The following is a 12,768-nucleotide window of genomic DNA, read 5'->3' as shown; positions in this document are numbered from 1 at the left end:
GGCCATGGCTCATGGGCCCAGCCGCACCGTGGCATGTGGGATCTTCACGGACCAGGGCACGAACCCGTGTCCCCTGCATCGGCAGGCAGACTCTCAACCACTGCACCACCAGGGAAGCCCTCAACCATTTTTTAATGCCGTTGTTTTTGACAGGTAGATGTTAAATTCTATAGTCCAATACACTGATATTTTCCTCTGTGATACTTACCATTCACTTACGCTTACATAATCCTTTGTCATTCTGACATAAAGGAGTCACCTATATTTTATTTACCTATTTTAAAAATTTTACATTATCATTCTAACTTACCTCGTATTTACTTAGAGTCATGATATAAGGGGAGAAAATAACTGGAACTGATATCTGAAATGTCTAATTCACACAAACCATTTGAAGAATAATGAATGTGCCCTTATCATGTATTATATTCTCATGTGGATGAATGTCTGTTTTAAAACAATCTGTTCTGTTTCATTGCCCTATCTGTTCGTTCTTGGGCCCACTCCACAGTTTTAGATACTGTGGAAATGTTTTAATAGGCAATATGGCAAATCTTTAATTATTATTCTTTGTTTTCAATCCTTTCACATTTACAACAGAAATAAAATGAAAGAAAAAGTCAAACACAGAAGAAAAATGGATAAAAATGTGAATAAGCATTTCCCCCCAAATTAGACACAAACATGAAAAATGCTTATACTCACTAGGAAAATGAGAAATGCCAATTAAAACAGTAAGATAGTACATTTTACTTATCAGATAATGAAATTTAAAAGTCTGAAATACCATGTATTGGTGGGGATCATGCACTGCTAGTAGAAGTGCAAATTCATACAGCTACTTTGGAGAACAATTTGGCAATGTCTGATAAAATTAAAATGTGTCATCAATTCCACTTATAGGGGTATGCCCTAGAAAATCTCATAGCACAAAGCACATAAGGAATTTATAAGGATGTTCACTGAGACAATTTTTATAATTGGGAAAAATGAGAAATAGCAAAAATATCCATTGTTAGGGGAATGAATAATAATTGATAAATTTAAGTGATGGACAACTATATAGGAGTTCAAAACAATGTATAAGAGCTTTATATGCATACATCCTTTCTTTTTGGGGAAACCTCCCAAAATGTATATAAGTGCTAAGACAAGGGCATTCAGAGTCAATATCCAGAATGGGGAACTAAAAGTTCACATCTGAAAGATGGGACTAAACTACCTCTCTGAGTTGATTCAGTGTTACAGAGCAGTTTTCTGATGAGCTCATTCAATTAGTTATTAGGGAAGAGATATCCTAATAAACTTTAAAAAATTTTAAACTGATTAGATTACCTGGTTGAGAATATTCTAGGATGCATGCCAGAGTGCTACGAATTAGAGCTGTCCACTGTTTCTGAGTGTCCTCAGTTTTGGCCATTGAAAGTGTCACAATACTTTTGATCCCTTGAAGAGCTGCACTGACTGGTGGAGGAACCTGGTTATCTGCAGACTTTATCGCTGTGTCTTTCAATATTCTTGCAATTAAAAACAGAATCGTGGGCAGGACTGTCATACAACCTGAAATAAAAACAAATCAGATTGCCTCGTAATTAATAGTTCCCATATTATAGTTATTTCAATTGTTTATATTTTTTATCGTTTAATATTATTTCTTTTCCTTGTATTTATACAAAATTTACTGCATTATTATTACTATAATTCAATGTTTGGAAAAAAAGTCACAAGTTATTTCAAAGGAAATATTTTCTTTCTTTTCCCAGCTTGCCTTGTTTTTATTACTTCTAGTATTTCACTTATTTAATAATCATGCCCTTCATAATGAAAATAAGGAAGGAAGGTAGAAAAACAGAAGGAAAACCGTACCAAATACTTTGAGAAGTACCTGAGAAACTTGGTGAATCGTGTAGCAATTTCACGACAAGTAATCAATCTCATTGTACTAAGTGAGCCTTAGTACTAATTCAGTCAATGTAGTAACCAAGTCAGGAAACAGATAAGAAGACTATACAGGTAAGCCAAAAAGAGACGAAAGAATCCTAGGATTTGTAGCTGAAAGAACTTTAAGATAATCAAATCAACCACCCACTTAATGAAAGACTCCCTTCACCACTCTGACATGCAGCCACTGTAGTCTGCCTAACAACTTCAATGATGGAGAATTCATTGTTTTCATAACTGTAGGCTTGTGTTGAACTGAAATTCACCTTTATATATCCTGATACCATTTCTACCTTCTAGATACAACAGAGGGAAAGTCTACTTTTCCATCCACTAGTTCTTAGGTGTCTGCAGACAGCTATTATCTTTTTCAGCTACAATTTTTTTAGTTGCTCCTTAAAGTTGGTTGTCACTCTCCTCTGACATTTGTTAGTTTGTCAGTGTTGCTCAAGAGTAGCAACCAGATCAGAAAATAAAGGGTTTAGTAATTCCACTTTATGTCTATCTGCTAACATTCGATGTCTTCCCTCAAACTGTGGTTCTACCTCTTTGCTGAAGTTTATTTGACATGTATCTGAAAAGGGTATCCTGGGTTTTTGACTTCTTAAATCTTCAGTCTTTTTTTTTTTTTTGCGGTACGCAGGCCTCTCACTGTTGTGGCCTCTCCCGTTGTGGAGCACAGGTTCCGCACACGCAGGCTCAGCGGCCATGGCACACGGGCCCAGCCGCTCCGCGGCATGTGGGATCTTCCCGGACCGGGGCACGAACCCGTGTCCCCTGCATCGGCAGGCGGACTCTCAACCACTGCGCCACCAGGGAAGCCCTTCAGTCTTTTTTTATAGGTTTCTAAAGGTAAACAAACCCTTAAAAAAAACCCTACTTCTCCTTTAAGATTTAAGAGGAAAATAAATCATAATAGCACTTAAAATCAAAGGCAACCTCATCTCTAATACAGTATAAGACATTTCCAAATAGTGATTAATACCGTACCAGCAGGTGAACAAAGGGACGGTAAGTCAGAGAGTATGGTAACTGTGGCTGCCACCAAACGAGCACTTTCTTCTGACAGTCGAGTTTTAGTGGCTACGTGACTTGGAGAGTCCGACATCTTGGTACTGAGATGCGGCATGTGCCGCACTAAAATGAACATCAACAGCTCCATAGTTGCAAACACAAGAGATTTTCCAGGAATAAGACCACCACTGTCACCTCCTTCTCCTAATACAGGACAGGACTCTTTTTCCATATCATCTTCATCTTGGGTAAAAGAAAATTTGGTGAAATTCTCAGCAAACAAAATAAAAAATAGTAGATGAAACAACACAGTAAGTATACTTAATAAATTGTTTCAAAAGAATTTACAACTAAATGTTTAACTGATGCCATATGTCTTTCTCAGAATAATTCCTGCCTGACTAGAATTCTGTTTATTTACCTCTCCTTAAAAGTAACGGACAATTCATTTTTTACTTCGAAAAATTTTATTAGGTAGTTTTTATTAGGAATGTATTTCATAATAGGAGTAACACATATGTTAGGCTGAAACATGTGAAGTTGCCCCTTTTGAAGGTGAAAGATAGCTGAATATGAGCAATTCCATTTACAACATGCTAATGAAAAGCAAAATCAATTGCAAAGCTTCTAAATGTATGGTTAAATTTTTTAATTAACAACTTCCTGGTATTAATATTTTAAAAATTAGAGTACAAAGAAATCTACTTCAATGTTAGTGTAATTTCTAGTGCTTACTTAGTGTGTTTCTTTTTTCTTGCAAATAATCCTGAGCAGCTCTTACTATCTGTTGTACAACTCCAGTCACCAGCAGCTGGACGGATGGTGGATTCCAGGTCAGTAGGAGGCGGTGTAAAACACTCAGCAACTCAACACCAATCAGCTATTATAAATTAATACAGAGAAATTAATTTTAATTTCAAAGGATACATTTATATTATTAAATCTAAGAAAATATACATGTAAAAATAAATTTGGTAGCTAAAATTAATATATTGGACTATGCAGCAAATATTATAACAATCTTGAAATAAGGTCATATTTTATCTGAACATATTTTCAGTCAAAAATTACTTTATTATGTACTTAAATAATTTTTCCATTTAAAAATGGTCATTCTCCTATTTCTTTTCTCTTTAGGACTAAACAATATTGCTAGCATCCAGTGCCACTACAATTTATGATTTCCAACCTAAGTACCCAAGAGTAGTCTACCAGAAATTCTAGGCATTCTGGTAAGTCCCTCTCAGATTCATCTCAGAACTATTACAAACTTCTACCGCTTACTACTCACTTTAGAAAGTCTCTTAGAATCTTCTACATCAAACCCATCCAATGAACCCACCTCAAATTTCAGAGGGAGAAAAAAATTTAACTGCAACCGAAGCCACCTTTACCTCTTTCCTTAAGATCAAGTGTCCAGCCCCTGCCCAAGACTGAGTAATCTTTCCTCATATGCCTGCTACCCCATCCTGTTTAACTTCCCAAGGATTCTTCAGGGACATCAATCATACCCCGTATGTTGTCAGCCTCGCTCTCTAGCTAAGCTCCTCTTCCCCAGGATAAGAATCTGCTCAAGTCCTTCCTACCTAATTTCCCCCCACACCTCAAAAAACCTCTCAGATCCTTCCATCTGCCCCCATGTTCTCTTCTGTCTCTGTCTTGTTTCTTCCTTTCCCAGACCGAATGCTGCCACTTCCTTCACTCTCTCATTTACTCCTCGATCTTCTATAATCTGGCTTGATCCACCTGAGAAAACGCTATGCCTGAGGTCACCAGTAACCTCCATGGGACTCTTTTTCTGTCCTTATTTACTGGATTCTGTCCCTTTTGAGACTGTTGTCTGTCCTTGAAACTCTCTCATCTTTGATAACTCTGTTTTTGTTTTTGTTTTAAACTGGCATCTGGTCTTTATTTAGTCCTATGCCCTGTGCTGTGGATTTAGTGGTCATTAACTCAGACTTGGATTCTGGATTCTTTTGGTTCTCCTCCTTCCTCTCTAGTAGTCTCCACTGCTGATTTATTTCCCTCATCTCAATCCTTATTTGCTATTTATCCCTAAGGTTCCAGTCTTGGCCCTCTTTCCTTCTTCCTTTATTTAGTTTTCCGAGGCCAGTGGACTCATTATCTCTCTGGAATTATGAAAATGGCCTCATAATTGACCTCCCTCCTCCCTTTTCATGTCTTAAAAATCAACCACTACAAGATTGATGGGGTGATCAAATTTATGTCTGCTGTATTTCTGGAATACACATTTAACCATGTCATTCTATCTACTACATTTACAATCAGTTATTTTGGTTTTAACATAATGTTAAATTTTATTGGTTTGACCATTTGAAAACAACCCTCAAGTTTCTTGCAGTAATCTGTAGTTTAGCTGAGGCACAGCTTCAGGCTACAAGGCTGGGGTACAAGAAGAGTTCATCAGTGAGTGAAGCTTGTAATCACACAGCACATGCTTTGTTTTGTTTCATTTGGGGTTTTCTTCCAAGCAGCACCGTGTGCAAAACTGATTTTGATATAATACAATAATGAGAACGTTGCTTTTTATCTGTCTGTGTTTTATGGAAAATTATCCCAAGTGATACCATTTGGTAGTATGGTGTTCAAAGAAATGGTTATTATTAGGAAAATAAAATTCCTAATTAAAAAGAATAACAAATCCAGTGGTAACTTGGCTCTGTAATATGAATAAAATCCTCTAAATATTCCATACATAAATTAGAAAAAGCAATTCATTAAACTTTTTAAATAAGTACTTGAGTCAGCACATAAAAATTTCATTAAATGAGAGATAAAACTTAATCATTTAAAAGTGACAATTTATTTAATAGCCTTATGAATCACTGCAGCCCTTTATTAGTAGAATCATTAACTGGGACTGAAGCCATCCTTTATTTATTTAATTTAATTTATTTTTTTGTCTGCACTGGGTTTTCATTGCTGCATGCGGGCTTTCTCTAGTTACTGTGAGCAGGGGCTACGTTTTGTTGCAGTGCGCAGGCTTCTCGTTGCAGTGGCTTCTCTTGTCATGGAGCATGGGCTCTAGGCATGCAGGCTTCAGTAGTTGTGGTGCATGGGCTCAGTAGTTGTGGCTCATGGGCTCTAGAGTGTAGGCTCAGTAGTTGTGGTGCACGGGTTTAGCTGCTCCGCGGCATGTGGGATCTTTCTGGACCAGGGCTTGAACACGTGTCCCCTGCATTGACAGGTGGATTCTTAACCACTGCGCCACCAGGGAAGTCCCTGAAGACATCTTTTAAATTTTTAGTTTTACTTGACTGCTGATGAACTGATCAAAGAAGGTAGTGATGATCTCCAGTCTAGCTGTGCCTGGTCATCCAACTTTCAATATAGGGTCTTAAAGCCAAAATCCTGAATGCTTATTATATAATATTTATTTCATATGTGAGAAAATTATCTTAAGATAAATATGATGTATACAAAGCATAAATTATCTATTATAGAAATATACTGTACCTGATCTTCTGCAATATGGATTCGGGCATAAGGAGAATCTAGCAAGGTGTGTAAGGCCTGTAGACAAGCTGTAACATGTTCAACAGGCTCCTCAGGTCTTGGGGAACAAAGGAACTGTATACTCACGCCTGCAATGTACAAAATAAACACACAGGTTTGTTAATATAAAACACTTTGTTGCTTTGACACCATTTTTGTCCCACTTTCACCTACTTATTTTTTTTACAGATTACTTTTAACATATATTAATGCCTTAAAGTCAGTTCAAAATGATTGTCAAAATAAGCAGCCAAACTTAACACAGGTTGTACCTCTGCAAGGAGGCTAATAATCACATTGGAAGGGGATGGGGGAGTTCCAAGGTCATCTTGATTAAGAAGTTAAAGATATTTAAAAATAATACATTAAGAATAAATTTATGAAAATTATAAAATTAATTCTCATTAAATGAGTGACAAATTCTTAAGTGTTAAAAGAGCATCTATAAAGCAATTATAAATAAGAATTATTCAAATTTGCTTTAACTTTACATTTTATTATTTCCTTCTGAGGCAATTTGTTAAGTGCCAAGTAAAAAGAAAAGTTGTTGAAAAAAAAAGTTTACTTTTTTCCCTTGAAAATTATTCAAATTGCTCTGTGAGTGAACATGACAATTTTTAAAGAGTAGTTTTTAATAATTAAATTTTAAATAAAAAATTCAGTTACTTTAGAAACTGTGCTAAAAATCCTCTTTTTACTATCCCTTCTCTGAACTATACTATCACAATTTTTTCCATAGCATTAAAATGAAAGATATGAAGGAGTTCAAAACATGCCACACCAAAATATACCTTCTTGGCTGAAGGCATTTGAGAAATAGCAGATGCAGGCAGGGCTCTCTGTCCCCTTTTCTACCTGAAAGCAGGTCATAAAATTTCTCATGAGAAAGGTGCCCTCTCTGTACTAGGGAGAAAACATTCTTACCACCAGAGACTGGGAGTCGATGTTGAAATAGACCTGTCCAAACAAAACTACTAAAATAAGCCTGATCTTCCATTAGTTTCCCCCGTATATTTTCTAGTTACTGTTCCACAACTTACCACCCCTAGCCCAAACCCCTCTGTCTTGTCATACCCTCACAATTTATTTTTTTTAATTAATTTATTTGTTTTTGGCTGTGTTGGGTCTTCTTTCTGTGCGAGGGCTTTCTCTAGTTGTGGCAAGCGGGGGCCACTCTTCATCGCGGTGTGCGGGCCTCTCACTATCGCGGCCTCTCTTGTTGCGGAGCACAGGCTCCAGACGCGCAGGCTCAGTAGTTGTGGCTCACGGGCCTAGTTGCTCCGCGGCATGTGGGATCTTCCCAGACCAGGGCTCGAACCCGTGTCCCCTGCATTGGCAGGCAGATTCTCAACCACTGTGCCACCAGGGAAGCCCCTACAATTTATTCTTGCTTGTGTAAAACTATACAATCTTCTGGACCTAACGGCTTCTTCAGGTCTTCATTTTCCTTCTAAAGACTCCTGTGTACATGTAAAAATATTAAATAAATTTGTATGCTTTCCTCCTGTTAATGTGTCTTATGTCAGTTTTATTCTTAAGCCAGTCACAGATCTTAAGAGGGTAGAAAGAAGTTTTTTCTCCCCTACAGATACACATTTTCAGAAGTGATACATCTTGAAATACATTAACATGGCTCACCTACCTAAAATCAGATGCATTCTGTCTTTGTTAATTTCTGGCAAAGATTTAGCACTAGGCGTTGCTCCTGATGCTTGGTTTAAATTGATGGGTGTAGAACGTTTTTGTAAACCTGCTATTGCTGCCGCTTCTGCTGACTCTGAACATGTAAATCCTGTGCTATTTAACCAAAGTGCCACTGCATGGAGAATTGGGGCCCAGGAATTCCGATAGTGAAGTCTAGCTGTATCAATAGTCTCAGGAGTATAAAATGCTCCACCTATAAAGCAATCAAAAACATTACTTCTATTATACTCATTTATCAACAACTACCTTAAAAAATAACCGTTACATACAGTCTTAGTCCATTTGGGCTGGTATAAAAAAATACCACAGACTGGGTGGATTATAAACAACAGAAATTTATTTCTCATAGTTCTGGAGGCTGGAGGTCCGAGAGATCAGGGTGCCAGCATGGTCTGGTGAGGGCCCTCTTCCTGATTCATAGCCAGTGCCTTTTTGCTGTGCCCTCACAAGGTGGAAGGGGCCAGGGAGCTCTGTTGGTTCTCTTTTACAAGGGGACTACTTCCACTTCTAGGGGCTCCACCCTCATGACCTAAGCACCTCTCAAAGGCCTCACCTCCTAATTCCATCACAATAGGGATTAGGTTTCAACATATGAATTTTGAGGTGACACAAATATTCAGATCATAGCACATATAAAAGAGCAATTTGGCAAAGAGATTCTTGTACAGAGTTATCAAAACTAACGTCTTTCCTGCAGCTGCTGACCTGGAGTGCCTGTCACTTCCTCGCTGATGTTAGGGTTTCCAGCCTTTTCGCTGCACATGCTGATGCCTCTGAATGCCCTCTAGCTTTCCCTACCCGTGGTCCTCTTCCTCAGGCTTCCTCTTCACTGTTGCCAGCAACTCTTAAAACCCTCATCACCTTCCCTTTCTCTCAATAGCCAGGGAACTCTGTCTCTTCTTTCTTTTTCACTCTTCTGCAAATTCTTCCCCTCCTCCTGCTTTCTCTATCAAACTGATGACTGCCACGTCTGTCCCTGCATACACACACTGACCAACACAGCAATCTACTTCATCATGGTTATGCATAATGACTTGTTATGCCCAGTTATTTAGAGTAACCTAACTCGTACAGTTATTACTGTAACAGTGAGAACATTTTTGCTTGGGCTAACAAGTTTAATACCATATATGAATTCACAAATTCAGTATGCAAAACATGCTCTAAATGAGAGAATGTCAAGTTTTAAGTCCACAGAAATTGTAAATGTTATTATTACGATTGTTGCTAGTCTCCACCAATTCCATTTTGTTTAATTACTACTTTGAACTCTATTAAAAGCAGAACTCTATTAAAAGCAAAACTCTAAGTGCAGTACTTACCATCTGGGGGTAGCTGACTAGCAAATTCAGCTGGTAAAGTTAAAAGGGCATAGTCTTTTAAGGCTGCCAACCACAGGCGACTGAGTGTTGGCAGTTCAGGTTGTACGAGTGTTATTAAACTGTCTGGTGGTAGTTCATCTATGGTACTGTAATCATCATCATCATCATCAGTATTTTTAATTGCTCTTTTTGGTTTTGACTCTGCTTCTTTTTTAATATTCATAGCAACCACATATACCTAGTAAGATATTCAGGAGGAGAAAATAACAAGGCATAATATTAAGAAATGACATATTCTAAGTTGTTATTATACAGCTGAATCATCGAAAGTGAGTACAGATACTAGAAAGTATACAACTTCAGGATTTCCGGATAACCTCAAAAGAATAATTCCACCTGCTTTGGAGGAAATCGTTTTTTTTCCTTTTTCTTTTCTTTTTTTTTTTCCATAGAGCTGACTTCTGACTATTGCTCTCACAGCATATTCCTTGAGTAGGGTTCTCTGAATTTTTTCTGGCTTCTCTTGTTCTGCTTTACAAAGCCCCCCTTTATATGTGGTTTTCTTTCTTTTTTTTTCTTTTTGTCATAACTTCCTGTTTGTTACGTTTGCTTTCATAGATTTATTAGACACAATCAGCCAGCAGTCAAAGAAAAAAGCTGGGGGGGGGAGGGCACAGAAAGGATTTCCATAAATATCCTTCAAAACCCCTTCTTATATAGTCCTTAAGTGATATTTAGCAATCTAGTCCTTGCAACAGATGGCTGAGCCAAGAATAATATAATTTACTGGCCATATATATTATCTGTATCTTTTCTTTCCACTTTATAAACCAAAAAGATGTATAATAACAACTTTCTAAAATATAATCTTAAAGATTCTTCTTTGCTGAAGTTATTTTTGTTTGTTTTCTTTTGTTTCTGTACGTACATTTTGGCTTTGGCAACTGGCACGTAGCTGAATTACACATCAATGATAAAGCTAAAAAAAGGGTGGGGGGAGCATGAGTAAGAAAGAAAATTGCACTAGATAAAAATCTTGAGAAAACTATTTCCCCCTACACAGTGTCATCTTCATTGTTTGTAAGAGGAAGTCTATGCATGTGAACAGGGACACTGCAGCTTCTTGATGGCAGGGTCTTATCTCTATCCCTACAATGAACAGACAGTTATGGCATGGTAATTGACTAGATTAGACGATTACAGGAAACAATGAATCTTCATTTTTGAGAAGAAGCATTCCTTAATGCTGTGATGGTCTATTAACACTTAGTTACAGTTGGTTAGTCATACTTAACACCTGACAATTTAGAAGCAGAAACCACCTAACTTTTGGAGTAGGGACTTTGAGTATCAGGTTATAAATGTATCACATTCATATTTTCCACTGGTTTTAAGCTCGCTTTCTTCCCCTAGATTATTATGCTGATTTTAAGAAAATATCTCAATAAGCACTGTAAGTATACTCAGCCATTCGCTCATCAAACCCTTCTTAGGTACTTACTCTTGCCTTTCATTTGCTATTGTGCTAGGGCCTGAGGCAACAAAGACAAATAATACATGGTTTTCACCTTCCATGGACTCACAGACTGATACGATGAAAGGAGAGTGAGAAAATTGCTGAGCGAAAGGGATGTTTTTTGAAATTTGTTTTAAATGACCTATCTGCCCACCTCACTACACGCAGTGACTATGTACACTGCCTGGCACCTAACGAACACTCAGTGGTTTGAGTAATGAATGAATGAATCACAGGAAGCACCAAGGATGGAAGAATCTTAATGGACTATGAAAAGGTGAGACTGGATTCAAAGACAAAAGTTCACCTGTTCACAGGCAAAGATGGAAGGGGGAATTCCAGGCAGAGGGAATATAAACAGCAAGAGCACAAGAGACAGAAACTAGCAAGGCATGCTGAGGAAACTGCAAGTGTTTGGTATTAGACTGAGCATAGACTATAAGGCAGAAGTAGCTGAAGACTGTTGGTAATGGGGAAGCGAAGGAGTCACTGCAGTATTTAAAGGTCAGTTGTATGTATTTTTCCTCAAATTTTAATTTAAAAAATTATACCATAAATAGTTTGAAAAATGAGTTTTTAAAATTACTCATAATTCTAATTTCCAGGTTTTCACATTCCAACTTTCTAAGTTATAATTTTGTTGTACAGAGAATTTTGTATTTAATTTTGTCTATTCATATATCATAAGGGTTTCCATATGAATACTAGTCTTCATAACTGTTATTCTTAATGGCTGCAATGGAAGACATTATACATCTAACAATTTTCCTGTAGTTGAACTTTTATATTTTTTTCTGATTCTTTTTAGCCTTGGGAATCTTAGAAAGATGAAACATAGTTTTCAAAGACAAAGGTGTTCAGTTCTCCACATTATAAGTAAGGTTACAACTAAACATTTCTGTAAATTTCTCTCTTTTTCATATTTTGGATATTTTTCCCTAGGATAAAGTTCGAGAAATGGAATTACTGGATCAGTGATTATAAATACTTCCATGGCTCTGAAGAGATACTGCCAAATGCTTTCTAAAAGGGTTCTATATTTTACATTGCTACTTGCATATGATAATATATTTTTTAGACTCGTTTTTTTAAAAAATTGGGTTTATTTTTCTTATGAGATATTACACACAAAATATAGAAGAATCAGAAGCATAAGTAAAATGAAGAAAATAAAACCAGACACAATCCTACTACTCAGATGTAATACTGTTAATATTCTAGCCATGCTGTATATACATACTCAGTCTTTTAAAAACTACGTTTGTATGTAATATTATACTCAATTTTCTATTCACTTAATACCATCATCTTTGGATCAAGAAATACAATTATTCATATATTGCCTTTTTTTATTGTTTTAGAATGATAAACAACATTGCAGCAAACATCCTCACAGCAGAATCTTTGTGTATATCCTTGATATTCCTTAGGATAAATTGGTCAACTAATGTGTACGATTTTAGAAAGTGCTTTGATAATACAGTTGACCCTTGAACCAACGTGGGTCTGAACTGTGCAGGTCCACTTATACATGGATTTTTTTTCAACAGTAAACACTGCAGTACTACATGTCTAATAAACAGCTAAAAATATGGGCCTGGAATGTAGGAGAGAAGTATGGCTAGAAAAGTAGAATTAGAAACTTTCATATACAAGTAAAAGCTACTGGGTATGGGTGTAGATGACACTACCCACAGAGTATGAAGAGTGAGAAAAAGGACAAGAAAAATGCCAGTATTTAAAGAGCAGGCAGGC

The 12,768-nt window shown here is 36.9% G+C and overlaps 1 protein-coding gene across 5 annotated transcripts in view; it reads right to left on the bottom strand.

Moving 5' to 3' along the window:
• Positions 1–12,768, bottom strand: part of HEATR5B (HEAT repeat containing 5B) — an 86,488-nt gene that overhangs the window by 7,920 nt on the left and 65,800 nt on the right. For all 5 annotated transcript variants that reach the window (XR_009544208.1, XM_060169784.1, XM_060169780.1 and 2 more), the window contains 6 exons: positions 9,498–9,735; positions 8,114–8,368; positions 6,433–6,560; positions 3,691–3,835; positions 2,932–3,198; positions 1,336–1,560 (listed from right to left, as the gene is read on the bottom strand). Coding sequence is in view for 4 of the 5 variants with exons in the window: in XM_060169784.1 (XP_060025767.1) it covers positions 1,336–1,560; positions 2,932–3,198; positions 3,691–3,835; positions 6,433–6,560; positions 8,114–8,368; positions 9,498–9,735 (1,258 nt within the window). In the remaining variant the exon portion in view is untranslated. The remainder of the gene's footprint in view (positions 1–1,335; positions 1,561–2,931; positions 3,199–3,690; positions 3,836–6,432; positions 6,561–8,113; positions 8,369–9,497; positions 9,736–12,768) is intronic.

The sequence above is a fragment of the Lagenorhynchus albirostris genome, chromosome 13 (assembly GCF_949774975.1).
Source record: "Lagenorhynchus albirostris chromosome 13, mLagAlb1.1, whole genome shotgun sequence".
Taxonomy (NCBI): Eukaryota; Metazoa; Chordata; class Mammalia; order Artiodactyla; family Delphinidae; genus Lagenorhynchus; species Lagenorhynchus albirostris.
Note: the sequence above shows the minus strand (reverse complement) of the source record. Positions and strands in the feature narration are given on the sequence as shown.